This window comes from Pectinophora gossypiella, chromosome 9 (assembly GCF_024362695.1).
Source record: "Pectinophora gossypiella chromosome 9, ilPecGoss1.1, whole genome shotgun sequence".
NCBI lineage: Eukaryota > Metazoa > Arthropoda > Insecta > Lepidoptera > Gelechiidae > Pectinophora > Pectinophora gossypiella.
In genome coordinates, this window is record NC_065412.1 from 12,304,565 (window position 1) to 12,332,296 (window position 27,732).

The 27,732-nt window shown below is 38.5% G+C and overlaps 1 protein-coding gene across 1 annotated transcript in view; it reads left to right on the forward strand.

Moving 5' to 3' along the window:
* LOC126369819 (tachykinin-like peptides receptor 86C) overlaps positions 1–17,724 on the forward strand; it is a gene marked incomplete at its 5' end in the record, with an annotated part of 100,577 nt that extends 82,853 nt beyond the window's left edge. The window contains one exon of the mRNA XM_050014383.1: positions 17,547–17,724. Coding sequence (XP_049870340.1) covers positions 17,547–17,724 — 178 coding nt within the window. The remainder of the gene's footprint in view (positions 1–17,546) is intronic.
* Between the last annotated feature and the right edge of the window lie 10,008 nt (positions 17,725–27,732).

Below are 27,732 nucleotides of genomic sequence, written 5' to 3' on the forward strand. Positions count from 1 at the left end.
CCAGCGTGACATTATGTATGTATGTATATATGTTACAATAACATAATACAAGTGTCCACTAACATGGAGAGCCATTTGATTGTGGACTAGCCATCATTACAGACGTGATTTTACTAAACGGATTCTGAAAACTGTGTTAAGATATTCCTCCCACGTTCACATTGTTTAATTTTATGATAAATGTGATTGTCTGAAAGTTAATTGTTCCCTGTTTCGGTATGCTCGTTAACCCGTTAATCCCGGCTGACAACTGCTTACTTCAGTGGCGGCCCTAGGGCGGTGCGAGCGGTGCGATCGCACCGGGCGCCGTATTAGGAGGGGCGCCAAAATCAGCCAAGATAGTCCCGACCACCCTGGCCGGCAGACCCGGATCTACAGGGGAGCACTGGATTGGGCGCACCTGCCCTGTGAATTAGACCTCCTAGCCGCCACATAAAAACGACATGGTCGTAAACGACATTTTGAAAAGATTTAATTAGGTATATTTTGGAGGCGGTAATCTAATCGAAAAAAAAAGTATTTTGCGCGACACTGTGAGGTCTCTCACCGCCTAAATATTTTGCTAGGGCCGCTACTGCCTTACTTGCAGTAAGTGCGTAGCGTAGTCGGTACATACGCTGTATCAGGAGCCTGTGGTGGTTCTATACAACACCAGAAAATTAGGTAGGTCACCGCTGTCACAACTCACACGTGAAAAGAAGACGCAGCTTAAAAATAATCCTGTAGTAATTCTCGTCATGTTCCACGAAAATAAATAATATATAACATACATACATCTTTACGTGGAAATGTTAACCGCTCGAAAACTGCAAATTGGATCAATTTTATATTCTGGGAAAAATTCCCCGATTTGTGAATTGTCATGAGAAAATTTTTAACAAAAAAAAACCGACTTCAAACGCAAAACTAAAAAGCAATAAATAAATTTACTTCGCACAAAGTAATTAGTACGTATTTTCAATTAGTTAATTAATTTATAATTCTGAAGCCGGTGCCAAGGAAATGCTACAACGAAGTACCGATTCATATATTTTTCAATACTGATTGTTTTGTAATTTTTTGTTTGACATTGTTTTTTGTAATTGCTTTGATATAGGTATTAAACAATATTGTGTGTACATAGTAATTTGATATTGTAGTAGGGTTGTTGTAGCATTTACTTGGCACCGACTTCAGAATTATAAATTAATTAACTAATTGAAAATACGTACTAATTACTTTGTGCGAAGTAAATTTATTTATTGCTTTTTAGTTTTGCGTTTGAAGTCGGTTTTTTTTTGTTAAAAATTTTATTTTATTTTACGATTTTAAGTGATGGTTAGACCGAGCAAGGATGCAGACAGACAGATTTTCTGATTTATATTCATATATAATAATATAATATATTATTAGTAGTGATCACAATTATTATTGATGAACATGTTTACACACACACACTCACACACGCGCTAACGCACACGAGCACACGCGCACGTACACACGCACACACACAGATACACGCACACACACAGACACACGCACACACACACACACACACACACACACACACACACACACACACACACACACACACACACACACACACACACACACGCGCACACACACACGCACACACACACACACATGTGTATGTGTACATACACACATGTGGTTGTCAGTGGAAGCTGCTATCATACACACTCACGCATACATATAGATACAGTAGATTTCGCGTGGTTCTGTGTCCTGTTTATTCGAAACTGTCCCTCTTCGTATGGCGGCCATCTTGTTTTTCCGCCATTTTGTTTTTTTTCACCGGCGACAGAATTTGACCAAGATTTAAATGGGTGTCGTGGAAACAAACAAAATCCAGGTGCAATAGGTTTGCCAGACCGTAGGATGTCTCCCTGATTGGGAGCAGTTTTCAAAGATGACGTTCCGATCACACCCCTATACATCATTTTTACCCCCAAGACATTTTCTGGAAAAACAAAATTTTGTATGGCGGCCATCTTGTTTTTTCGCCATTTTGTATTTTTTTCACCGGCCATTAAATTCGACCAAGATTTAAATAGGTTTCGTGAAAGAAAAATTGGTTCAGGTGTGATAGTTTCGCCAGGCCGTAGGGTGTCACCCTGATGCGGAGCAGTTTTCGAAAATCGGGAAGTATTTCCATACTTAACATGACGATCCGATCACAACCCCCATATATATTTTATATCCCGAGACATTTTCTGAAAAAACAAAATTGTGTATGGCGGCCATCTTGTTTTTCCGCCATTTTGTTTTTTTTTACGCGCTATGGAATTTGACCAAGATTTAAATAAGTGCTCTGAAAGAAATATTGGTTCACGTGCGATAGTTTTGCCAGGCCGTAGAGTATCTCTCTGATGCGGAGCAGTTTTTGGTGACCAGAAAGTATTTCCGTACTCTACATGACGTTTTGAGTAAGCGCCCCATACATTATTTTTACCCAAACGGGCTTCTTCCAAAATCGACAAAATTTTGTATGGCGGCCATCTTTTTTTTCCGCCATTTTGTTTTTTTGCACCGGCGATTGAATTTGATCAAGATTTAAATACGTTTCGTGAAAGAAAAATTGCTCCAGGTTGTATAGTTTTGCCAGGCCATAGGGTATCTCCCTGATGCTGACCAGTTTTCGAAGGTCGGGAAGTTTTCCCGAAGCCTAAAGATCGATCCGATCAATATGACTTTACAAACGCACTAGTCGCTCCTACGATTTTTGAAAATTCCCCTCGATTTCTCTGGTCTTCCATCATCAGATCCTGACTTCCTTGACATGGGACCCCCTTGGGTATATCTCCTTTCAAACAAAAAAAGAATTATCAAAATCGGTTCATATACGACGAAGATATGCCCGAACAAACATAAAAAAAAAAAAAAAAAAAAAAAAAAAAAAAAAAAATATACGGTCGAATTGAGAACCTCCTCCTTTTTTGAAGTCGGTAAAAACTGTGACGTTACCAAATAAAAGAATGATATTTATAGCAATAACACTTTTCGTACCAGGTCAAATTGAGCACTTCTTTTTTAAAAACAATGTCACGAGATTGAATTGAGAACTTCCTTTTTTTAAATCGGCTAGCAAATTGGACGTAAAGTCGGAATTGCGCTCTCGTCTGTCCAAATAAAGTGAATGGAGTTCTTGAAGCGTAATACAACCGCAACTCTGAATTCAATTAAGTGCTAGATTCTATTCGCCAAATCGCCCAACTAGAAGTGAGCATTAGGTCTTTTGTACGGTTTTAATTAAAAATAAAGTATCTCATTCTAACCGAGTACCACCTAACGCATATGTGTGAGCAAGACAGACAGTCCGCGCGCTCCCCCTAAGACCCAGAGGGGGTGAGGTCGGCCCACAATATCAGTTGGTGCGGGGCGGAAAATTACCGTTCTTTATGTTGTTGTCGATCTTTATTCTATGGTGTAAAAAATCCTAGTTTAAGAAGAAATACTTTAATAACTTACATCTAATAATATTTTAATATAATTTATTTTGAATTTAATTGTTCAAATAATAATATGGCCTTGTAAGATTTTTCAATAAACCTCCAAAATTAACATTACACAACACACAATTTTATTGTACCAGATATTAATTTCAACCATAGCTATTTCTGAATAAGACGTAAATAGATATCAAATTAGGGTTTATTTTCTCTTTTCAGGTACTTATTTAAAATGTTAAAATCACATTTTATTTTAGTTCTTTTGACAGATACAATACAGATATCAGTTGTCCATCGAGTAACAGAATAAACTCAGAGAGCATTGCTTCATATTATTGTACTGTGACATTTTAGTGTGTTTAAACAGAAATTATTCTATTACCAAAAAGTAAAGAGCGAAAATCATAGAACTAATAAAGGCGCTAGTACACACGGAGCCAGCATGCTTAGGACAATTTTAAAACCAGATTCAAATCTCGTAAACATAATATAAAACTACGAACTACGTACGTCTCTGTCTACGTGTACATACAGAGAATTTTCATTTTGGTCGAAATCTAGCTTTGCAGGGAATGTTTTCGAACTTTTAATGGCTTCACAAGCCATGATATTCTCTTCTTTCGACATGCTAACTTTCACAGAAAAATACAATTCGACCAAAAGTTATTTGGCAATTTTTAAACACAATCTATTGTTGTGTCAACGTTTGAAATTGACATATTTACCGGGTTATTCCCAGGTTTTTTAAGCATAGATGAAATTCTTAAAGTTGCCAAATCAGAGGGTTTAGGCAAAGTATAGCGTAGAAATAAACAGTATGGGATTTCATAACAATCCTACCTCTACTTATCCCTATAGGTATATGTCCTACATTTTTTTTGCAATCAACTTCTTTATCAGCAATGTCTTACGCCATACATATGCCTATGTCATCTTATCCGCTTCTATCGAAATCTTTGAACTATTATTCTTCTTAAATAATATTTCTTTAGGACGTCCTCTATTTGACCGCAATATTTTGCAAATACCTCCCCATTTCAACCTAAATTGCCGCAAAATGGCTCGCTTGTCTAGTCAAGTATAGATTTTTGCTGTTCATTGATTGGACACATACCTACAGGGTTGTAGTGACATCGTAACGAAAACTTCGAGGAATGATTCAGACTATAATTATGAGTCGATATCATATATTTTCATGAGTTTTCCGACAGGAAATTCCATTTGATATCGACTGAGAATCGTGGTCTGAATCCATACATAAACTGCCTATATACGTCCCACTGCTGGGCACAGGCCTCCCCTCAATCAACCGGAGGGGGTATGGAGCATACATAATCTATCTGAATCCATACACTTCGGTATTCGTTACGGTGTCACTAACACCCATACGCACTTGTATGGCTACCTGTATGTACTTGGGTAGGGTGTAAGTGACATCTAACAAATACCGAGAGAGGTGCTTCAGCTGATTATTCTAAATTAATATCAAGTGGAATTTTCCATCGCAAATTTTAGAATTTAAAATAATTTTAAAAATATATAACTGCGACGGACAATTCCACTTCTTAGTATTAATTACGATGTCACTAACACAATAAATACTAAGAAGAAACATTTTTTGCAATAAATTTTCCTAAGGGCAGAAACAACAATTATGTTGCAACGTCTCAGCGCATTACCTTTGTTGCGGTGTATTTTTTGCGATTGCAGTATTGTCAGTTGTTATTCTTCAACAACTCCCCCAGCAGAGTTGCAATACGGTAAAAGTTTTAATTAGGAAAATAGGTGCAAGTTCTTTATCACGTGATTTTAAGGGTTCCGTACCCAAACGCTAAAAAGGGACCCTATTACTAAAAGTTCGCTGTATGTCTGGCCGTCTGTCACCAGGTTGTGTCTCAAGAACCGCGACAGCTAGACAATTGAAAATTACACAAATTATGTATTTCTGTCGCTGCTATAACAACGAAAACTAAAAACAGGGGCTTCCATACAACAAACGCGTTTTTTTGCGATATCTATAATGGCAATAGGTAGGCAATATTATATAGGTTTGTGTACTTACCTGTTGTTCACCTAGTGAATGGTACTGAACCGTTCGTGCGCTAATTCGACTAGTACTTGGCCGGTTTTCTCTTAAATCATCTACCCACGTCTGAGTTCTATAATTTCTATAATCTGATCATTTCTGCGTTCTTATTTCATTATATGGGACATTCTACAACCATTCAAAGAGAAATCAGAAATCGCCGACTGCTAAAACACTTTAGGTGTTTCGGCAAAGAAAAGTTTGAGACTCAAAGTAGTAGTTTTTTATGAGTCTCAAACTTTTATTTGCTTCATGAGTAATAAAGAGTCAGCGAAAACTTTTTTATTTATTTACTCATTTTTTGTGTATAAGTTGAGTTTTTTTATGAAGTATATTGAGAGTGTCGCAGGCACTTGAATTTCTAAAAGAAATTAAATAGGAATTCCTTATAGCATGCATTTTAGATCTTATAATTAGTGATTTAAAACGACTAACGAACTCACTGATGGATGCATATGCTGCATAACAACTCACATCTCCTCCTAAGCTCCTAGGTTAATTAACTATCACAGTTGGAGTGTGTGTAGCTTTAGTAATTGGTGCCAATTTGGAAGCTACAAAGCCGGAGGAAATTGGTTATGATGCAATATGCTATGTGTTCTACAAAGCATGGTCCGTTATGGTTGCGATTTTTTGTTTGATTTTAACGACATAGGGACACCCTTATATTACTTTAACTAAATCAACTTTATCAGCGGCTTTAACGGCACTGATCCTATATGGTTGGGTAATCTAAGTTAGGTACTTAATCACTACATAGTATAAAACAAAGTCCCTTTTTCTGTCCGTATATCCCTATGTACGCTTAAATCTTTAAAACTACGCAACGGATTTTGCTGCGGTTTTTTTAATAGATAGAGTGATTCAAAGGGAAGGTTTATATGTATAATAACATCCATTAAATAGTGGAGAAATACTGTTATTTTTGAGGTTTTTAATGTGACATCGTAAATTATTTCATTTTTTCATCAGCATTGCACCCGAGCGAAGCCAGGGCGGGTCACTAGTTATTTATAATATATATATTGGATATTCAAAATGGAGGAGCTCGGTGGCGCAGCGGTAAACGCGCTCGGTCTGCGATTGTTGAAGTTAAGCAAAGAACTTTCGCAAAGGCCGGTCATAGGATGGGTGACCACAAAACAAAAAAAAAGTTTTCATCTCGAGCTCCTCCGTGCTTCGAAAGTCACGTTAAGCCGTTGGTCCCGGCTGCATGAGCAGTCGTTAATAACCACCAATCCGCACTGGGCCCGCGTGGTGGTTTAAGGCCCGATCTCCCATCCACAGGGAAGGCCCGTGCCGCAGCAGTGGGGACGTTAATGGGCTGGTGATGATGATGATTCAAGTTGATAGAGAAGAAGCCTGTGCCCAGCAGTGAGACGTGTACAGGCTATTTATATAATGTTATTTATATATAAGTAGTTTATATAATATTCTTTTTTAATTGATGATATTTACTTTTCAGCAGGTTTAAAGCCCTTCGAAGTCTCAAGAGGAAATATAGCGTGCGAATGGCCTTCACTGGGGCCCGTGCTGCCATCGAAGAGACTACCTTTGTGTGCTAGTTGCCCCAGGAGCTACCACCATACCTACGCCAGAAGGTAGGTAAACGACTCGGAGACCCAAGACACTATGGTCTCCGATATGAAAGTGACAGTGATCGCGCGAGAGACCAACATAAGCTGGAAGTTTAACAATAGGAAAATATATGAATAGTTTTTTTATATGTTGTGAATGTGTCACGGACGTGGTTTGGAGAAGTGAACCTTTTAAGCTTGAATTATATTATAAAAAGTGCAAGTGAAACAAATAAAAGTGATTTCAAGGACTATAGACACTAATTGAGGCAGCTTTGTTTAATAGTATAAGTAAATTTGTAATTTATGAACGATATATTCCTATTAATTTATTACGGAATAATTTGTATGTTAATTTGTATTAAGATAAGCTAATAGCTAGGCACTACCTAGATACCTAGTAGGTAGAGTACTGATTTATTTATTGTTGGTTGGCAGTACTGTCTATAGTATCAGTTTATGCGATACGTTGCGAAGTCGTTGCACTTAGTACGTAGGACGTCGAAATCGTAAAACAGATGTTGAAATGGGCGCTGATTCTAGTAAACACCATCTGTAAGAAATACACACTTCAAGTAAATTGCGGTTGTATTATTTTTGGGATCAGCTCGTTCATTTAATTTTAAATTATATTCACCAAAATTTTACATTAGCCGATAACCAGACAGAATTAAGTTGACATTACACGTCAAATAGGTTGCATATCAGCGAAATTCCAATTTCCTTTGCCCGGGTTATTCATTCGTTTTAAAATTAACAGCTGTCAATCATCCGTCGCTTTCCTTTTCAGTGGATGAGAAAATGATAGGCATAACTTAAAATAAAATTGGTCTGCAGGAATCAGGAACGTCCTTCTATTTTATGACAAGCTCGGAAGGATAGGCTAGTACTCGAAGTATGTTATTCACTCACTCGTACTCCAGAAACAAAGGAACCAAACTTATAAAAAAAAAAACCTTATATAACATCGGTAAACCGTAGCATTACTGTGATTCGATAGTAACAGTTTTATGTGCGTAACGGACTTGAAAACGTGCTTCAAAGACTTTAGATTATTTTTCCGGTATAAGTACTTAAGTATAAAAATATACATTTCCTTTTGCCTACGTGTGGACGCAAAAAGTGAAAAGGCCGCTTTACTGTCTTTGATGTTGGAATAATAATTTGTTATTTTTTGTTCAAATAATAATTTGAACATCGAATTCAGATTTTTAAATGATAATCTCTCAAAATCTCACGAATTTTTGAATAAAGTTAAAGATGGAGAAATATAATATTAAATTATCTTTTATGAGATTTTAGGGTAACGTTATTGGATTTTGTAATAATGGTAAATCTAATTAAGTGTTTAAAATATAAGGTAAAATTTAAGTCATAAAATTAATTTTGTATTGGGTATTTACGTAAAAATATGGTTGCGTCTTATAATGATAATCAAGACGAATGTAGGTAATTACTAATTATAAGACTTGTAATTGTTTAGTGAATGCTCAGAAATGTAATAATGTTATTAAATACTAAATAACAAAACTCAATGACGGGTCTTGAAAGATGGCTACACTTTCTAAGTGTACTTACGGGTATTATCACGAATTACGGAATAAAGAGGGATTCCAATAAAGGAACATTTCACGCAGACGAAGTCGGAACCAATAGCTAGTGAAACAAAACTGATGTAGGTAATGCTTTTGACGAATGGGTTCCTGAAATGGGCCGAGATTTTGAGATAGAAAAGATTACTGAAGGGTTTTTTTTACTATTTACAGACTTATTTATAGCTTCGTAAAAAGCCAATGAATCACAAAAAAAAACCTTTGTCGGTTTGCACACCCACACAAGCTTGTAAGTCCGAAATCGCATCTCTATTTATTAGCTTTTAGCTGAGATAAAAAAAATCATAGTTATTCTGTTAACAGAACTATACGACAGAGTTAGGAATTGAATTTAATATTCCACTTTATTTTTACATACCTACATGAGACTCTTATTTCTATTAGCTTAATATAATTTTAATTGAAAAATATAACTTTCGGTCTTTTAAAATCAGAACTTGATCAGTAGGGCTAACATGCGCAATGTCTTAAAATTTTGTTACGGTCATTTTATCGATTCTGACGATATAATTATGTCGTTTTGTCGATTGGTGGTAATATGTGAACCCGAGTAAGTCATGTCGTTCTGTCACAATACGAATAAAATCACGTGTCACGTGCCTATATACGTCCCACTGCTGGGCACAGGCCTCCCCTCAATCAAGCGGAGGGGGTATGGAGCATACTCCACCACGCTGCTCCAGTGCGGGTTGCGGGTTGGGTGCGGGTCATTTTTATATCCACCGAAAAGGAAAGGGAAAGGTAATCGATAGGCATAAAATTCATGGAACACACGTCAATTTAGGACAGAAATTTAAATAACCCTCTCAAAATTTTACATTGCTCAATAACCCGACATAATTAAGTTGACAGCACACATCAAACGGGTTGCATACCAATGAGGTAAGTACGTATTTGATTCGGCCGGGTTATTCATTCATTGTAAATTTAGCAGCTGTCAATCATCCGTACTTTTCTTTTTCAGTGGATAAGAAAGACATCAAAAAATTTAATTAAATTTGAATTTGCTAAGGCTGTATATTTTGCCTCTGTTAAATATTAATCCGTCACCTTTAATTGTCTGCCAGACGCCTTATAATTGTCAATACGACCTCTGGTCATAAGAGGGACGATAATAATTATGTATTACTAGCTTTTGCCCGCCGTTGCGCTCGCGTTAAATTCAAGAACTTGGAACAGAATATTATTTTGGGGATAGAATGTTAATTTTTAGCTTCTTACCTACCTTGAAAACTGCTGAAAGTACCATGTACAATTTCACCACCATTGAAGGGTCAGATTTTAAAAAAAAAACATTATGCATGATTTCTTTGTTAGTCACAAATAGCCCCCATCCCGATTTTTAGCTTTCTACCCTGAAAATTGCGGAATGCTCCAAATAAACTTCCACCCCCCATTTGGGAAGTGGGGTGTTAAAAAGAGGCAAAAGATAGCCTATGTCACTCTTCATCTCTTCGATAACTCCGCAAAAAAACACGTCAAGTCGTCGCTTCGTTTAACCGTGAAAGACGGAGAAACAAACACACATACACTTTACCATTTATAATATTAGTATGGATGTTACCTAAAGACATGCCTAATTCCAACAGCTGTCGCCATTTTCTCATATGGCATTTTCTGACAGGATCAGACTTCCAAGATCATTAATCTTCATTTGTCTAAAGCTCTTTTCTTTTCTATTCTCATTTATCTTTTACAAACGCCGACTGAGCGGTACTTACTCAACGTACTTACGTCAAAAATGCACGAAGGATTTCCCATTTTTGTATTCAGTTGAGCAAAATTATGCAGTTTAAACTGACATTTAGCTAAGAGAAGAGTCCAGAATACGTGAAAATTAGAAAACGATGCGTGCTTTCGAAAATAAGGTTTAACATCATTTTGAAAAATAGAACGAGAACACATATCAGGTTAACATAAAAATCTATGTAATTCATTCCTATTTTTCGTTGAGCAATAAATGCCGGTTGATAGAATATGAAAAACATTCCTCTTTTCTTTGCCGTACAATATTATGTTTGTTCCACACAATTACATTGGTTATTTTATTTCTCCGTAGAAAATGGGAAACAAGACCTCAAGCCGATTTGGTTTTTTATTTTTCTTCTTTCCCGGTTAATGGGCGTTTCACTAAAGAGCGGTCGCTTTGATTGAGGAAAAAATTGGCACATGGGATTTGAGGTCTTTGATATTGGAAGTAAAGGCGAGTTTCATGGCATTTTATACAGTTACAGCGACAAATCCAAGAGCAGTAAAATAGTTTTTTGGCAAAGAAATCGTAGGTAGGTATATAGGTTCACTGAATCTTCTTCTTTGCGAGTCGATGGCGATCGAAACTAAATTTTGTTTGGTCCTGATGAGGACCGATCACATTGGATCGCCATCGTGGTGAAAGGAGCGGCCAGTCTGCGCTACTGACTAAACCGTCCGCAGACTGTTACCAGGGTGCACCGGGCGAGAGAAAACTTCAATGCGCCGCTCGGGGAGGCTCCTTCCATGCACTGAATAGCATAATGCTATAAGTAGGTTGTATATAAAACATTATTTGTGACGCGACTTATTGTTACCTCAGATGGCATTAACCGCTTGGACGGAGCAATGAGGAGTGCTGAGGGCTCTCATCCAATGTCTATGAGAACAAAGAACGTAAAAAAAGATATAAATTCTTGGTTATTGAGTTTTGTAGTATGTTCAGGCGCTGCACCATTAACGACCAATCGAAACAGGATGATTCTCACTAATTTGTTAAATTATTTATACGAATTTATCGCCAAAGATTATTCGAAAATCTACAATAATAAGTAAAAAATGACTAATTTTCCGTAATCGTTTGCAACTTGGCTAAGGTTCGTATTTCCATTAAATTAAGGTTTATTGTATCTCCCTAATTCTCGCTGCAGTGCGACAAAACCCTAATTCCGAGGTTATTTCCCTGATATTTCAACCTTCCCTTTGTTTTTATACAGGGTGTGTGTTGCGGAATACGACTGTAAAATTGGTTTTACGAGAATAGGAATGCGGGAAGGCTGAAAATTGAATTTTTGGTAATTTAATTTTATACCCGTTATTTAATTTTATCTTTTGTTTGGAGGTTGGAAAGATATCGCGTTGGTACTAATAACACAGATCTCCATACAAGCCCAGAGCCAGTAAAGAGCATGATCCGGGATATATCGGAATTAATACAGTTGCTAATGGTACAAAGGACGTCTAAAGCACTATATATGTATTTCACTAAAGCACTTTGGTTTCACTTTGGTTCTATCAACGGGAAATTATTCGGAGGTTCAGTTGCAGGTAACAAATAGGTTGTGGTTGCTTTATACATTTATATTGTTGGTCGCGCAACTGTGGGGTTCTAAACAGATATTCCGTTAAGTTTCCATTCATAACTTCTTCTTTTTGTACCACTATATATGAATATTTTCACAGCCGTCTCCATTTGTTCGGCCTAGTATTGAATACTATCTGAGATAAATCTACAAGAGGTCATGTCATAAAAAGTGACAGTAAAAAGGACACTAATAAAAAAAATAAATAAATTGATCTGTTTAGCTTCTAAGTTAGCCTTGGAACCAAAAAAAGTAGAACGTGTTCAGCTGATTGTCTTCTCGGGCATATAATAAAATCCGACAGAGGGATTGTGCTTTCCAACATAATGGACAATTGTTATGAGCGATAGGCTGGTCTCTTGCTACTATAACTTTCATAATATTAATTTTATAGCTTTATATCAATAGTGGCTAAAAATATTACTTGTCACTCTGCTTATTAGGAACTACGAGTATGAATATATTTAATATTTTGTTTTATGGGTGTTAAAAAGGCCACATCGAAGCGATTCATCTAAAAAAGAAATATTGCAATTTGACATTTGCACATATAAAAGTGCGCAATGCAAACAAATATCAAATTGCAAAATTGCTTTTTTAGATTAATTGCTTCGATGTGGCTTTTTGAACCCATGAAGCAATGAATCTGAATTCTTGTACAAAATGTGTTCGCTTTTGACACGATTCTCCCTCTTAAAGAGGCTCTTTTAAACAAACCAGGATATTATCGAGTATCCGACGAGCTTAATGTTAATACTATTATACAATTAAGGTAAAGGTAGTAACGTTATATAGGTGATTTATACGACGTCCTCGTAACTTTCAGTCATTAAGTTTGGTGCCGGTTTATACATTTCAATGAAAGACGTTATTACAATGATTTCAGGGCAAAGACACTATAATTTATTAAGTATCAACTTCATAGGTACCACAAACACACATACACATACATTATATTGTAGTCACACTTTGTTTAATTGTCAGTGCCAACACAATGTTTGTGTAAAATATTATTATTTTGTTGCGTATTTGTAAAGAGACGCGAGTTTAGTATGATAAACTCCACGGGTACTACCAAGTATCTATGTGTATAATTTATTATAAGATATATTATAATTAATTTTAATTCTCATAGGACACCAAGTGATTATAGCCTATATAATATTATTTTATGACTATGAAAATAAAAAATCATCCGTTTCCAACATTAAACATCTTTCGATAGATATACCTCCGCTTAGTTCATTGAGAATATAGTCGTGAGAAAATGTTTTGTTTGTTGTTTATGTTACAAAAAATGCTAATTCCTATAGACACCATTTAATATTATTTTAAGTTATATCTGTCATTTTCTAATCCGCCGAAAAGGAAAGGAATGGGTAATCGACAAGCATAAAATTTATGAAACACACGTCAATATTCAGCACAAATCTAAACAACGCTATAAAAAATGTACATTAGCTAATAACCCGATATAATTAAGTTGACAGCACACGTCGTCAAACGGTTTGCATAGCAGCGACATACCTTTTTGATTCGCCCGGGAAATTAATTCATTTACTAATTCTTCCTAAAATTAATTGCTGTCAATCATCCGTCCGTTTCCTTTTCGGCGGATAAGAAAATGACAGGTATAACTTAAAATAAAATTAGGAGGTGTCTGCAGGAATCGGGGCTATTTTTAAAGTCAAAGTCAAAGTCAAAGTATTTATTGCACACCATATGTGGTTAAAAGTGGTAAGTATTGTGAATTATTGTAAAATATAGTATATTGGTCTGGTCATGAGCGTGCAATGATAGATGTAGATACATTTATAATATATTTGTATATATAAAATGTACAGATTGTAGTTTTGTAACAATAAATGTGAATGGTATAAAATATTGTACTTCTAAATTAGGTACAGTTTGCTCACGTGGTTTCAATTTTATAGGTAAGTAGATAGGAAAATATAAATTGCCACCATTGATTTACCACTACCGTACATACAGCGCTTGATAAGAAAATGTGTCGAAAACTTGGCGCTTCTTTAGTTATACTTTCGTACTCAGCGGCATACACATTCAAGGAAATCGTATCAAATTAAGAAAGTACGCATCGTCTTATTACGTATATTAGCGCGTGGTGCTTCGTAACGCGGTCGGGTTATACTGCGGTTTTTGCGTATTTTAAATTAAAATAATAATTTAGGTGGGTTTTACTGCGAAAATTATAATGTTTATACTATGATAACATACACAATGTGATTACTTATCAGAAATATGATGTTCTATCCTTCTTTTTTCGCTTTGAGTTTCTATTTTAGCAACTTTTTACAACGCACTTCCCGGTGTTGCCAGTTCGGCGCCTAATCGCGCACTGATGTAAAGTACTGTCAACGTCGCTATATTAACAGTAACTTTGCGTCCCACTTTTTGAGCGCTGATGTTCAATCTACGGTAGTAGTAAATCTATGATTGACACCCATATATTTGAATATTGCCTAAATTGTTTAAAATTAGTCAGTATTTCGTGGTGTATATTTTTTACATCAGAGCATTTTCAAATGATAAGTGTTTAGCGCGTTTTCTGTGAAGGAAAACTAGATACAGTGTCTAAAATAGTCATTTTTTTTAATTATCTTGAGCAGTATAAAGATAAATAAATAATATTTATGTTCTCCAGCCAAACGTTTTCTTTATCTGTATGATTATAATTCTAACAATTCTAACATTTTATGTCACATCTTTGCAGTGTGAAAGAAACAGACCACCATCTTATTCAAGTTAATAAGTTACAATCAGTGATGTGTGTTCCCCGGAATGTTCCCAAAGTGGGAATGTTCCCATTGTAAAGAAAAAAAAACTCTGGCTGTTTTTTTTAATTCTTGTACTCCGATCTTATTTGCCTAAAACCAGGTAATAAAACTCTTTTTACATAACTTTTACGTCTTTTACTGCCGGGTTCCCAAAATGGACCATCCCGGAATGAATTCTCAGGAACGGACCATCACTGGTCACAATTATTGTCTCTTTACTTTTGTACAATACTTGTGTACAATATTTTAAGAAAGAGTGAGAAAAAGACATGATGCTCTGTTTCGTTCATTATAGCATCCTCGTCATTTACACGCGCTGAAACCTTATTATATGATAATCTCGCAAAATGAGCTCTTAACGTGTTATATTTAAGAAAAAGAATACAAACGACAACATATTTATCAAAATTGTATTTCTAGTCTACTATTGTGATATATAATAATTATTTTTAAATAAATCAAATAACTAATATTACATGTGATGTACCTACGGAAATATTTTTTGACCAATTAAAAATCGAATTATTGGCAACTTTCGTTTTATTTCGAACATTATAACGTTGACGGTTGAAAAGATAGAACAAGAGTGAAGAAGAGTGAGTGAGTGGTTAGTATAAAGTTGTTTGAAGCGTAATATTTTGCAACTGCAAAATTGAAAGCCTAGTAGCAGAAAATAAACATAAAATTAAAAACTCTTTCATGAGGGCGCTGTGTGAGGGATCCTCACACAGCGCCCGCGTGTGTAAAATTTATATTTTATAATCTGTTATAAGAAAGTAGTTCTTATTTTTATCAGAATATTGTGATTGTTTCATTATTATAAAAATAAACAGTTAATAAAACGTCATTACTCCAGTTCCAATAATATGAACACTTAAAATAATATTGCCTTTCAATCGTCGATGTAAAACTATATACCGAGGCATTAACAATTCACAGAATTGTCGCGTACCTATCTATTCGGAGTTGTTTGTATTTCATCAGGCCTGTGTGGCGATACTGGTGATCTAACGGGCTTCTAACGTACCATCTGCTAGACTAGATTGTAAGCAAATAGACTTAGGAATGTGTAAGGAATAAAAGGAATGAATACTTAATTTTAGGAACAATATCAAACCCGTGGTAACCCAGTTGGAAGAATGCTCGACTCTCTGTAAGGTCGCAGAGAAATTCTAATTTGTTTTCGAATTATTATTTGGCTCGTAAATGATTATCACGTGCTCAGCGGCGAAGGAAAACGTCGTGAGGAAACCCACATACCCGAGAAATGCGTGTCGGAAGTATATGAAACTAACCTAACCTGTATTGGGCTGGTTTTCCCTTCGCGGATTGGAACGTCAGATAGGCAGTCGCTTCTGTAAAAAACCAGACCTATCAAATTTTCAGGTTAGGTAAACAGACCCTGTGAAAACGGGATAACGTTGTCGTATAAAACACGTGTATGGATCAAGGCCTTGCCCAGACGGCGGAAGCTCGATTTCATAAAACAGAATAATTGTATTTACTTATTCTCACTTCTTCTTCTATCATGTGGGTTGAGAGGTGAATTACCAACCCCATCAACCTTGGTGTTAGGGTTACTATTGAGCCGCCAAAGGCCCCTGACATGGCTCATGTAAAGACTACTAATTTACATCAGTAAGTAACCGAGTTTTTAACCGAGATCAACAGCTTAACTTTACTTTCGGACAATAAGGTGATCAGCCTGTAATGTCCTGTCGCATCGGGATGTGTCCCCACCGGGATTGGAACCCGGGATCTCCAGATCGTGAGCCCAACGCTCAAGCCACTGGAAAATTCCACTTGATATTAACTCAGAATCATGGTCTGAATCACCTCTCAAAGTTTTCGTTACGTTGTCATTAACATCTGTATATTATGTATATCTTACGCCTATAGGTATATATATGTCTGTATGATTTTTACACCATACTTCCTCAGGTGGATTGAGAGGAGGCCTGTGTTCAGTAGTGGAGAGTACTGTCTTTGTTTACCTTCTTATTTAGAAAAAAAAAAGACGCGATAAAAATATACACTAGACCAATAAAGGTAAACTGATCTTTAAAGGTCTTTAGGAGCATAAAATCTTATTACCCTCGTTATTTGACCTCGGCATTTGGTTTGTCCAAACCGGTGATGTGCCGTTCCAGGGAATGTTCCCACTTTGGGAATGTCCCCCGACAGTAAAAAGGCGCAAAACTTATGTAAGTAACAACAGCTTTATTACTTAACCTTTAGGCAAATGGAAGAAAAACAATTTAAAAGATAAACAATCAGTGTTCTTACTATTAAAAAGTTTTTACAACGTGAACCTGTGTGTGGGAATCCACATTGGGAAGATTCCCGTTGGCATCACTGGCCCGAACCGCCTGTAAGGAATGTCATTAAGGCCGCTGCTAATACCGCCGCATTGTATTTACAAATAACTAATTGTTTTACTTGAAGGTATTTACCAATCCGTATGAGAAAGCCAGGTATGCTCAAAAGTGACAGCTAACATTTCAAGGTTAGCCCAGTAGACGTCATCCCACCCTGCGTTGCCATTTCGAAAAAATAAATTACCCACGACCAATGTTTTTAATTCACAATTCTGAACTTTTAATAAAAGATTTACTTACAGTTTTAATGATTTCTATATTGTGACAAGTAATAGCTATTAAATACATTACTCAGTAATTCATTTATTTGCAGCGAACTTATGGAGCTCTGCGTGTCCAATATAATAACGCCTTCAGGATCCTGTTCGGACTGCCGCGTTATTGAAGCGCAAACTAATTGGTTCTACACCATGAGGAAACGCTGGGCTTCCTTGCTGCCCCGCGTGCACGCCAGCTCGGACAGTATACCGAGTGTGTTAGCAAACCAGTAGGAGTCCCCGCTGATGCGGCGCTGGATGCAGCTGCACGCTTCCGTGCCCAGTGTCGCGCGAGTGTATCAGCTTTAAGTTATACAAGTTATTACAGACATTAGAATATAAGTTGTTTGTTACTAACATATATTATAATATTATGTTACCCATGTTATGGATAAATTCCAAAATAAATAATTTGAATTTGAATAAACAACCTGCGAACCCTCGATTACAGGTAACCCTTAAAGAGTTTCCAAATTAATTTGGCACGTGTAAAATAGGTTCTCGAGTGGACGTAGAGCACGTGGCAAACCGCACCCGTACGCGTTGAGGACCAACTTCTAATAGGCGATGAAGAAGTTTGTAGAAATATCCAGCATAAGTTGGTCTGACCGCGGACGCCTTAGTCCATTACGACGCTACCTAGCTAAATATAACGGTGATATATCGGTCCGTAATTCGATGCTGAAAAAGGGAGATCGGGTTCAAAGACGTCTTGAGGGTGAGAGTATCTCAGTATATCTCATAAATGTCATGTGATTATATTCTAAAAAAAATACATAAGTAAGTCTTACAACCTACTTTTGCTAAGTGTTTTGAAAATAAACGTAAGTAACTTAAATTCTCAACCATATTCTACACGAGTATTAATATGTCATATTAATACTCGTGTTGTCTTGACCGCACCTTTGACTAGCCCAATTAAGAATATGGTTGAGAATTTAAGTTACTTACGTTTATGTATTCACTTTGAAACCATGTCACATTCACTTTTTTGGCAAATTAAACTGTACTTAAGTCTTATTAAATGTATGATAGTGCGGCAGGGTTCTAAAGTTGTATATTGCTCGTGACTGTACATCCATTGTAAGATAAACTAAATACCCACTACTCACCGAGCTTTGTGAAAATAAAACAGTCATCATCATCAGCCCATTAACGTCCCCACTGCTGGGGCACGGGCCTTCCCTACGGATGGGTAGGGAGATCGGGCCTTAAACCATCACGCGGGCCCAGTGCGGATTGATGGTTATTAACGACTGCTAATGCAGCCGGGACCAATGGCTTAACGTGACTTTCGAAGCACGGAGGAGCTCGAGATGAAAACATTTTTTTTTGTGGTCACCCATCGAATGACCGGCCTTTGCGAAAGTTGCTTTACTTCAACAATTGCAAACGTTAACCGCTGCGTCATATTTTATTTAAACATAATATCTAATTACATCTCAATATGTATATGTATAAGTAAAGTAGGATGGATATCTTTGTGAAGACACTGCAAATATTTAACGTATCAATAAATACACGTTCTCTTTCAATAAATAGAATGATATTCCCTTGTACCTCAAAGTGTAATTATTTGCTGCATGCTAGAGTAGAGTTTCGAAGTTTCGAAGGATGTTTCATTTCTGTTCTGTAGCATCACATTTGTATCCCCGAACGGGTTGACAGAGGTCTTCTTCTATCGTGTGGGTTGTGAGGTGGATTACCAACCTCAACCTGGTGTCAGGGCCACCAAAGGCTCCTGACATGGCTCATGTAACGATTACTAACTTACATCAGTAAGTAGTAACCGGGACCAACCGGGCTTAACGTGCCTTTCCAAGAACGGACTGAATATAGAATCTTGAATAGCAATTTTATTTTTATTCCGTATTGTAAGTATGCCTTTCACAGTTTCTCGGAAGGAGAGATAATTTTTTACGTATATACATAATATTTTCATAAACATAATATATTGACTTGCGACCGTCAGTAAGTATATTTATTTCTTTAAACAGCCCCATAAAGAGTCCCGACGACGCAGATTATAGGTACATAGCGCGTACTTTAGAACTCTGTCGCGCTATCATATTTGACATTTAATGAGGCTTACAGTTTAATTTGTCAAAAAAGTTAATGTGACATGGTTTCAACGTGTATACGTATTAGTTCTCGTGCTCGTAAGTCACGCATTTTCCTTACAGCTATCACGAGTTTAGTCTAAAATGGATGTTAAGGAAGTTCGGTAAGTACAGAGAATTTTACGTAACTATACAACCATGTTCAAACGTCTCAGGTTATTTTTCTGCTCCAATGGTCGTACCATATTCTTTGGTGTCAAACCAGCCTTAAGATTTTTATATGTGCTTTACTTTCAACAGTGACTCAAAACTAACTGTGATACAACGTTAAGATAAAAAAAAGATATATTTCTTTTAAAAACCCTGGTAAGTACCTGAATTAAAACTGATTATCTTAGGAGCAGTTGTGACTAACAGGATTGGCTCCTATAGGTACACTTTTTAATTTTTTGACAACATTTTGTGTTTCAACTGGTAAGTTTTAAGAAATTTACAAATAATGTCACTTGAGAAGCAACTTACTTTCAGGTCAATACCTTTTGCTGTGAAAGACATAAACAGGTGTGCACACTTGACTGATCAATTGTGTATTTGTGTACTTGTGGTGAAAAGCCAGGTCAAATTTAAGTGACGCGAAAGGCAAAAACAATTTTAAAGAGCGGAATTATTGTGCCTAAATTAAGTTGATGCTTTACGAACAGAGTTAATTTCAGTGTTAAGATACTTAAGTAAGTACTGAAGTACATCTCAAGTAAGCACATGTATAGTTTCTACGGCTAAGTTGGAAGGTGGAGAAATACATATTGAGTCCTCAAATGTATACACTTTGCAACCATGTCACATTAACTTTTTTGACAAATTAAACCGTAATCCTCATTAAATGTCAAATATGATAGTGCGACAGGGTTCTAAAGTGGGTACATGATATTGCTCATGACTGTACTTATATCAGTAAGTAGCAACCAGGACCAACGGTTTAACGTGCGTGGTACTGATCACCCTGTAATGTTCCAACCAAACTAGGGACCACAAGGTGATTTTTGTGATATTTCCCCACCGGGATTCGAATCCGGGACCTCCAGATCGTGAACCCAATGCTCAACCACTGGATCATAGAGGCCATCAAGTATGTTTTTAAAACGCGATAATCCGCTACAGGGATTGTATCCCTCTTGAGGTGAGTATTCAAACGTGGCACTAGGGTGATCACCGGTCGATATAAGGTAGCGTCATACCCACACTAGAACGTCGTATCAAAATGACTGCTAGTCATCTGATCACTTGTGGCTTTATCCACCCCATTAAATATTACGGCTGTGGGTTAACTACATATTTTACGAGTAAATGCAACACTATTCTAGGGTCATTCAAGTTCTTAATTATATTATTATTTTAGACCATCAAACTGAAGGTCCTGTGCGCATAAGTATAATATTATTTTTACTTTGATCCACTCTCTAATCCTGTTCATAAATATGCCTTAGTGTCCATTAAAACCCTCTGTCCAGTGAAGATAAGTCACGTACACTTTAAGGCCCCTTTTGATTGATATGTCAACTGACCCCATGGAATAATAACAGATGTAGGGTCCTTGACAATAACGTTATATCCATCCGGGATAAGATTAATTATATTTTTGCCCGCCCCGGCATCGCTCGGGTGCATTGTGAAGGAAAAAATTAAAATATTTACGATATCACATTGAAAACTTAAAAAAAATAACAGTATTTCTCCACTATTTAATGGATTTTATTATACATATTTTATAAAACTTCCTCTTGAATCACTCTATCTATTAAAAAAACCGCATCAAAATTCGTTGCGTAGTATTAAAGATTTGAGCGTACATACTCGTAGGGACAGAAAAAGCGACTTTGTTTTATACTGTGTAGTGATTTTCGTCGCACTGTTGGGTATAATGGTTTTCCGGCCAAGTAGTTAAGCCATCAAAAACCTCAAGTCCAAAAATATATGTACGATAAGGTGGAAAAGTCCAATCAATTTCTTGCAAAGTAATAAATTAACTGGTCGCACTTAAACCTCCAGCCGGGTCTGTATAAAAACGGCGCGAATTATATTGAGCGCTACGACCAATAAACGATACGAATGCTATCTACGTCGATGGACGTCAAACGGCTATTGGTCGAAGGCCTCGATATAATTCGTGATAAGTGATATTCCTAGATAGGTACTAAAATATACGAACATAATTATAACAAAATCCTCGTCATCACCTCCCTCAGAGTAGCTCTTGAATGCATTCAGTTCTTAGTAATCCGTTTCTTACATCATTAATTGTTAATTATGACTTGTATACATTTGATGGGTTATAGTCTGAACCTAAACCGCATTACCTAATCTTAAGCCTGTAACCTGTTGTGTATACTTAATAAATAAATAATAACACATTCCTTGCAATCGTTGAGGAAACGCAGCCTAATAAACTCGAAACTTTCACCAATCTACCGATAGTTTCCACGTAATAATCTACATGATCATGTTATGGGCGACAGGCTGATCCCTTATCACCATAAGGTTCATCATATCCATCTTAGGACTTCGGATCAACAGTGGCTGCAAGTTGTCTTTGATTACTTGTGGCTCTGCCCACCCCATTTGGGATTACGGGCGTGAGTTTATGTATGTATGTAATAATCTACATAGTAAGATTCAAGCTCTATTCTATTTTACCTAAATCTGGAACAGGCATGTACTTATCTAGAATTGATTTCGAAGAGGGTCACAACGCTGTGAAAACGTGACGAGAAAACATGAGGGGTTTATCTGAAACCTAAAAGCTGTGTTGAATCAATTTGTTGACTAGTTTCTGGGCGGGTTAAAAAGGCCACATGTTCGAAAGCTATAATCCTTATTTGACATTGGTTGACATTGCGCACTTACTTTTAAATGCGCAAATGTCAAATTGCAATATTGCCTTTTAGACGAATTGGTGACTTTGAGGTATCCACGATTAATCAAATAACATAACATTTACAAACAGGCCGTTTTTAATTCTTTCTTTTTGTCTCAAAAAATAACTCTCTTCTTCAATCGTGTGGGTTGTGAGATGAATTACCAACCTCGTCAACCATGGTGTCAGGGTTATTATTGAGTCGCCGAAGACATATCAACAAGAAAACACCAAAAAAAACTAATTTTATTTTAATTATAATTTTAGTTTCAGAAGTGGAAATAAATTAAAAAAAAACAATTCTTAACAAAAACTTAACTTTTAATGTTTTTAACAATAATTTATTTCAAATAAAAACGAAAACTGATTACAACTTGTAATGAATTTAAATAACAAAATGTAACGATATCACACTTGATCAAATATTTACAAAAATAGCGAAAAATAGAAATAGCTCACGTGACCTTAACAACCAACGGAGATACGTCCGAACACCTCGAGCGCCGTCAAGCAAATGGCGTCTCTGGTTCAAGCTCTAGCTTTATATAGACGGTGCAGGGTAGGCCGGTAGTATAGAGGGGGTGTCCCTTACACGGCCTCTCCTGACAGGGTGTCGTCCTCGACACAGTCCCTTAGAGTGCTGGGACCCGCAACACCTGGCGCCGCTGGTCCAGCGTCCATGTCGTCGTCTAGCAGGGGCATAGAAGGGTCAGCCGCTGTAGCGTTACCTGCCGACGTGGTCTCGTCGTCGTCTAGCACTGGTATAGGGCTAGCTATATAGCTGGGCCCTGCGGGTGAAGTCTCATCATCATTCACGTTCTCGTCTGAAAGAAAGTTTTTATTGCAAATGTTCAAAGGAATTAAGTGAGCACTCAACCTGTTACACCTTTCTTTCGATCATCATTCAGTTAATTCATACATCAGACTTTCAAACTCATCACGCATCATCAATCATTTAATCCCTTATTCTTAAAGGAAGAGACGTCTCTCTTTGTTTTACCAGGTCCGGCCAAGGTCGTACTGTGCGATCTTTCTCCAGGGAGGCTTACTCGCTGAACTGCTCATCTGCTGCTACCAGTTCACCTGCAACATGACTTGACGCAGACCATATTCATACGTCAAGCCTACTCAACACGCAGACCGTATTCATACGTGTGAGCTGTTACGCTGACAAGCTTGACGCAGACCGTATTCGAACGTCAAGCCTGCCCAACACGCAGACCGTATTCATACGTGTGAATCATAAGACCGGCTGACTTGACGCAGACCGTATTCGAACGTCAAGCCACTTGCCACGCAGACCATATTCGTACGTGCAAGCCCATTCAGCACGTAGACCGTATTCATACGTGTGAACTGGAACCAGCTCATGATACCGCCCTGGGACCAACCAGGCGATATAGCAAAACATAAAAAGACAAAGTGCAGCGACGAACGCCAGGCGATAAGCACCTGAGTGACCAGTACCAGAGCGACTGACACTTACACCAGATCATCAAAGGTATCTCACCTTCAAAGAACGCTGTACAAGACTCTGGGCACCACTCGCCCCGCCACAACACCATATGCTGGGCCGCAGCCTGTGTTGTTTTGCCGTAGCCGCCGCTCAGCAAACGGAGTACGTAGCGTCCGCTGGGCAGAACCTCTATCACTTTGTAGGGGCCCCGCATACCAGGATCGAGTTTTCCTGTCGACTGAGAAAACTTCATAACGAACACATGATCGTTAATGTTGAATTGGCGAGGTGGATGACGCCGTCGATTCACTCGTTCGTCTTGGTTGAATCGATTGTTCGTTAGTAGTTCCCGGGCTCGACTCCTGGTGATTTCTCGTAAGGCCTCTCGATTGGGTGACGAGTTTTCGATGGCTATGTCACGCACTAGCGCGCGAATGACAGGAGTTGTCGCTTCTGTGCCAATGAGGAGATTCAGCGGCGAAGCTTGGATTGTCTTCTGTTTCGTGATGTTAAGCACTAATTGAAGTTTCCACAGCGTCTCTGACCAGGACGCTTTTTTATAGTTCGCCTGTATGCGCAACATGTTAAGAACGGTCCGCATATATCGTTCAGCCTGACCATTGGCGTGATGCATCTCCGGAGTTATATAGTGGAGGACGCAACCAAGCTCGTTGATCCACGTGACGAAGTCATTGGATTCAAACATACGCCCTTTGTCTGTTATCATGAGTTTAGGCACCCCGAACAAGGAAATAGCTTGCGTAACAACGCGTTTTAATTCGACAGCGTCTTGTCTATAAATGGGGTACAGCAGAGAGAACTTAGTGAAGGCGTCCACTATAAGAAGAACGAATTTGTATCCTTCGGACACAGGCAGGGGACCCAGAGCGTCAACGTGCACGGTGTGGAATGGAGTGTCGGGTTTTTCCCACGAGGTAATGGGTTGTAGCGGTGCACGGGGAACTCTCTTTTGCGAAATGCATACAAGACAATGACTCACATATTTTGCTACAAAGCGTCTCAAGCCTGGAAACCAGAAATGCTTCTGAATGAGGTCGAGGGTCTTTTCTGAGCCGATGTGTTCATGTTCGTCATGAAACACCCTGAGAAGACTGAGTCGGTGGCCTTTGGGAACGTAACATAGCAGTCGAGGCTGCTCGCCTATTGGGACGTACTTGTAGTACAGAATACCATTTTGGACGGAATAACGATCGGCATCTAAATGACCGTCTTGAAGTTTTTGAATTAGATCTTGGGTTTCTTCATCAGCGGACTGTGCAATTTGAGCCCAGTTTCGGGGTTTAGAAATTTGATTGACAGAGGCCACGGGGTTGCGGCTTAAATAATCTGCATGAGGCATCATTACACCTTTGCGATATTCAATCGAGAATTCAAAATCTTGTAGATAAGTCCACCAGCGAGCAACTCGTGGTAGAAGATCTTTCTTACGTTCGGTGGACTTCAACGCGTTGCAGTCAGTAACGACCACAAATTTTGACCCTACGAGATAATGTCGGAAATTTTGGAGTGCTTTAACGACAGCGAGCGTCTCCAACTCATAGGAGTGATATCTGCTCTCAGCTCCTTGAGTGGACCTACTGAAATAGGCAACGACATGTTTCTTTTTATCTGGGTGGACCTGCAAAAGGACGGCGCCGTAACCTGCACTGCTCGCGTCCGTGTGGACTTCGGTGGTAAGATTTGGGTCGAAAATTGCGAGAACTGGCTCGTTCGTTAAATGTTTGATTATGTCCTGACGGATGGCTTCACATTCAGGTGTCCAGATGAACCTGGCGTCCTTACGAAGCAAATGGGCGATGGGGGCCGTTTTTGTAGCATAGTCCTTTATATAGCGTCTAAAGTACCCTGCTAAGCCCAGGAACTGACGCACCTGTTTAACGTTCTCTGGTGGTGAGGAATTAGCTAACGCTTCTACCTTTCGCGGACTCGGCCTAACCTGACCCTGACTTATTACCCTGCCTAGGTACTCCACCTCGGTTACCAGGAACGAACATTTTCGCAGATTGATCGAAAAGCCGGCGGTAGTAAGGGTCTTCATCACCTTGCGTAGTAATTCGATTCCTTCCTGGACGGTGTTGCTTAGAAGAAGTACGTCGTCTACGTAAACCAAGACGTTGCCCTCATTAATGTGATCGCGCAAAGTGTCGTTTATTATTCGCTGATACACGATGGGGGAGTTGGCTAGTCCGTACGGCATTCTAACATATTCGAAGTGCTCTTCTGGCGTTACGAAACCGGTAAGTGGTATGCACTCTTCTTTAAGGGGAATCTGGTGGAAACCAGTCGCCATGTCGAGGCTAGTAAAAAATTTGTAACCGCCTAGTCTGTCAATGTGATCGTCGATCAGCGGGAGAGGGTAACGATCTTTTACCGTGACTCGGTTAAGGGCCCTATAGTCGACACAAAGCCTATCAGAACCGTCCCGCTTTTTTACGAGGATGATTGGACTCGCATACTCCGATTTAGACCGTCTAATTACACCCTTACCCAAAAGGTCATTAGTAATTTCTCGAACTTTAAGCTTCTCTTGATAGGAGAGCTTGTACGGCCTGTACACTACCGGTGTTAGATCAGTAAGTCGTATCTCCATCTCTCCCGTTCGAACGGTGGTGGCAGCAGTGCCCGAGATTAGAAAGTCAGAATACTCACCAATGACAGACATAAGGCTCTTCAACTCCTCGCCTTGAAGGGGTGTGTTTATTTTTACTTGATCGCCAGACTCAACGGTGTTCACAGAAGCGCAAGTGTCGCTACGCGTGAGATATTGTCTGTCTTTGGTGCGTACGTAAGTTATTCCGTCACGATTCAGCACATCAGTGCCAATTATGACGGGGGCGCTCATCAAGGGAGTTGGTACTACTACTAAGTCAACTTCAATGGATACATCACTAAATTCAACCGTAACGGTGACGTAAGACGTGGCGACTATTTCTTTGTCACTTAAGCCCTTCAGCACACAGCGTCCTGGCTTAGGTTGGGACGAAATGTGTTTTAGGACATCTGCAGAAATGAGAGACACATCAAGGGCGCCACTATCAATGAGTACATCTAACGGTACTCCATCTACCACCGCGCAAGTTATGTCGTTGTTTTTGGGAAGATTTGGTCGATAGGAGCACAGATTAACATTTCGTTGATTTCGTGTCTCTGATCGGGCTTTGGCAAAACACTTGTCCTCGGTGTGTCCCTGTTTCTTACAAAATGTGCATGTATTACTGGGCCCGGGCTGTGCGCTAGGGGCCGTGTTAGACTTTGGGTGCTTACAATCACGGCTAACATGTCCTCGTTGGTTACATGAAAAACATTTCGGACCGGCGTTATAAGACTTTGATTGGCCCTGTTTTTTAAAGTTACTCGCGTTGTCTCGTTTCGCCAGATTAGGCTTAGTGTAAATTGAGAGAAATGAAACTATGGTGTCCGGGGTTAAGTTTGCATTGGCGGCAGCCGCACGTACCTGAGGACTATCTATACCGCGGATAACAATAAGTGTTCTCAACTCGTCGCTTAAACCTTGAACAATTCGTAGGCGCAGCAAGGTACGACGTGCATACTCTGCATAGGTTGGATATTTATCGGAAGTTGTTTTCATAGCCTCAAATAAAATGTTGGCAAAGTCGAGTTGGTTGGGGCAGAGAGATTTAAACTCTAGCTTAAAATTAGACCATGTTCTATCATTAGTGACCCACTCGCTGAGCCATACCCTAGCGTCACCCTTTAGACATGAGGCTACGCGTGACAGGCACTCATGATCGCTCCATCCGTTCGCCTCTCTAGCGCGATCCACTTCTTCGCAC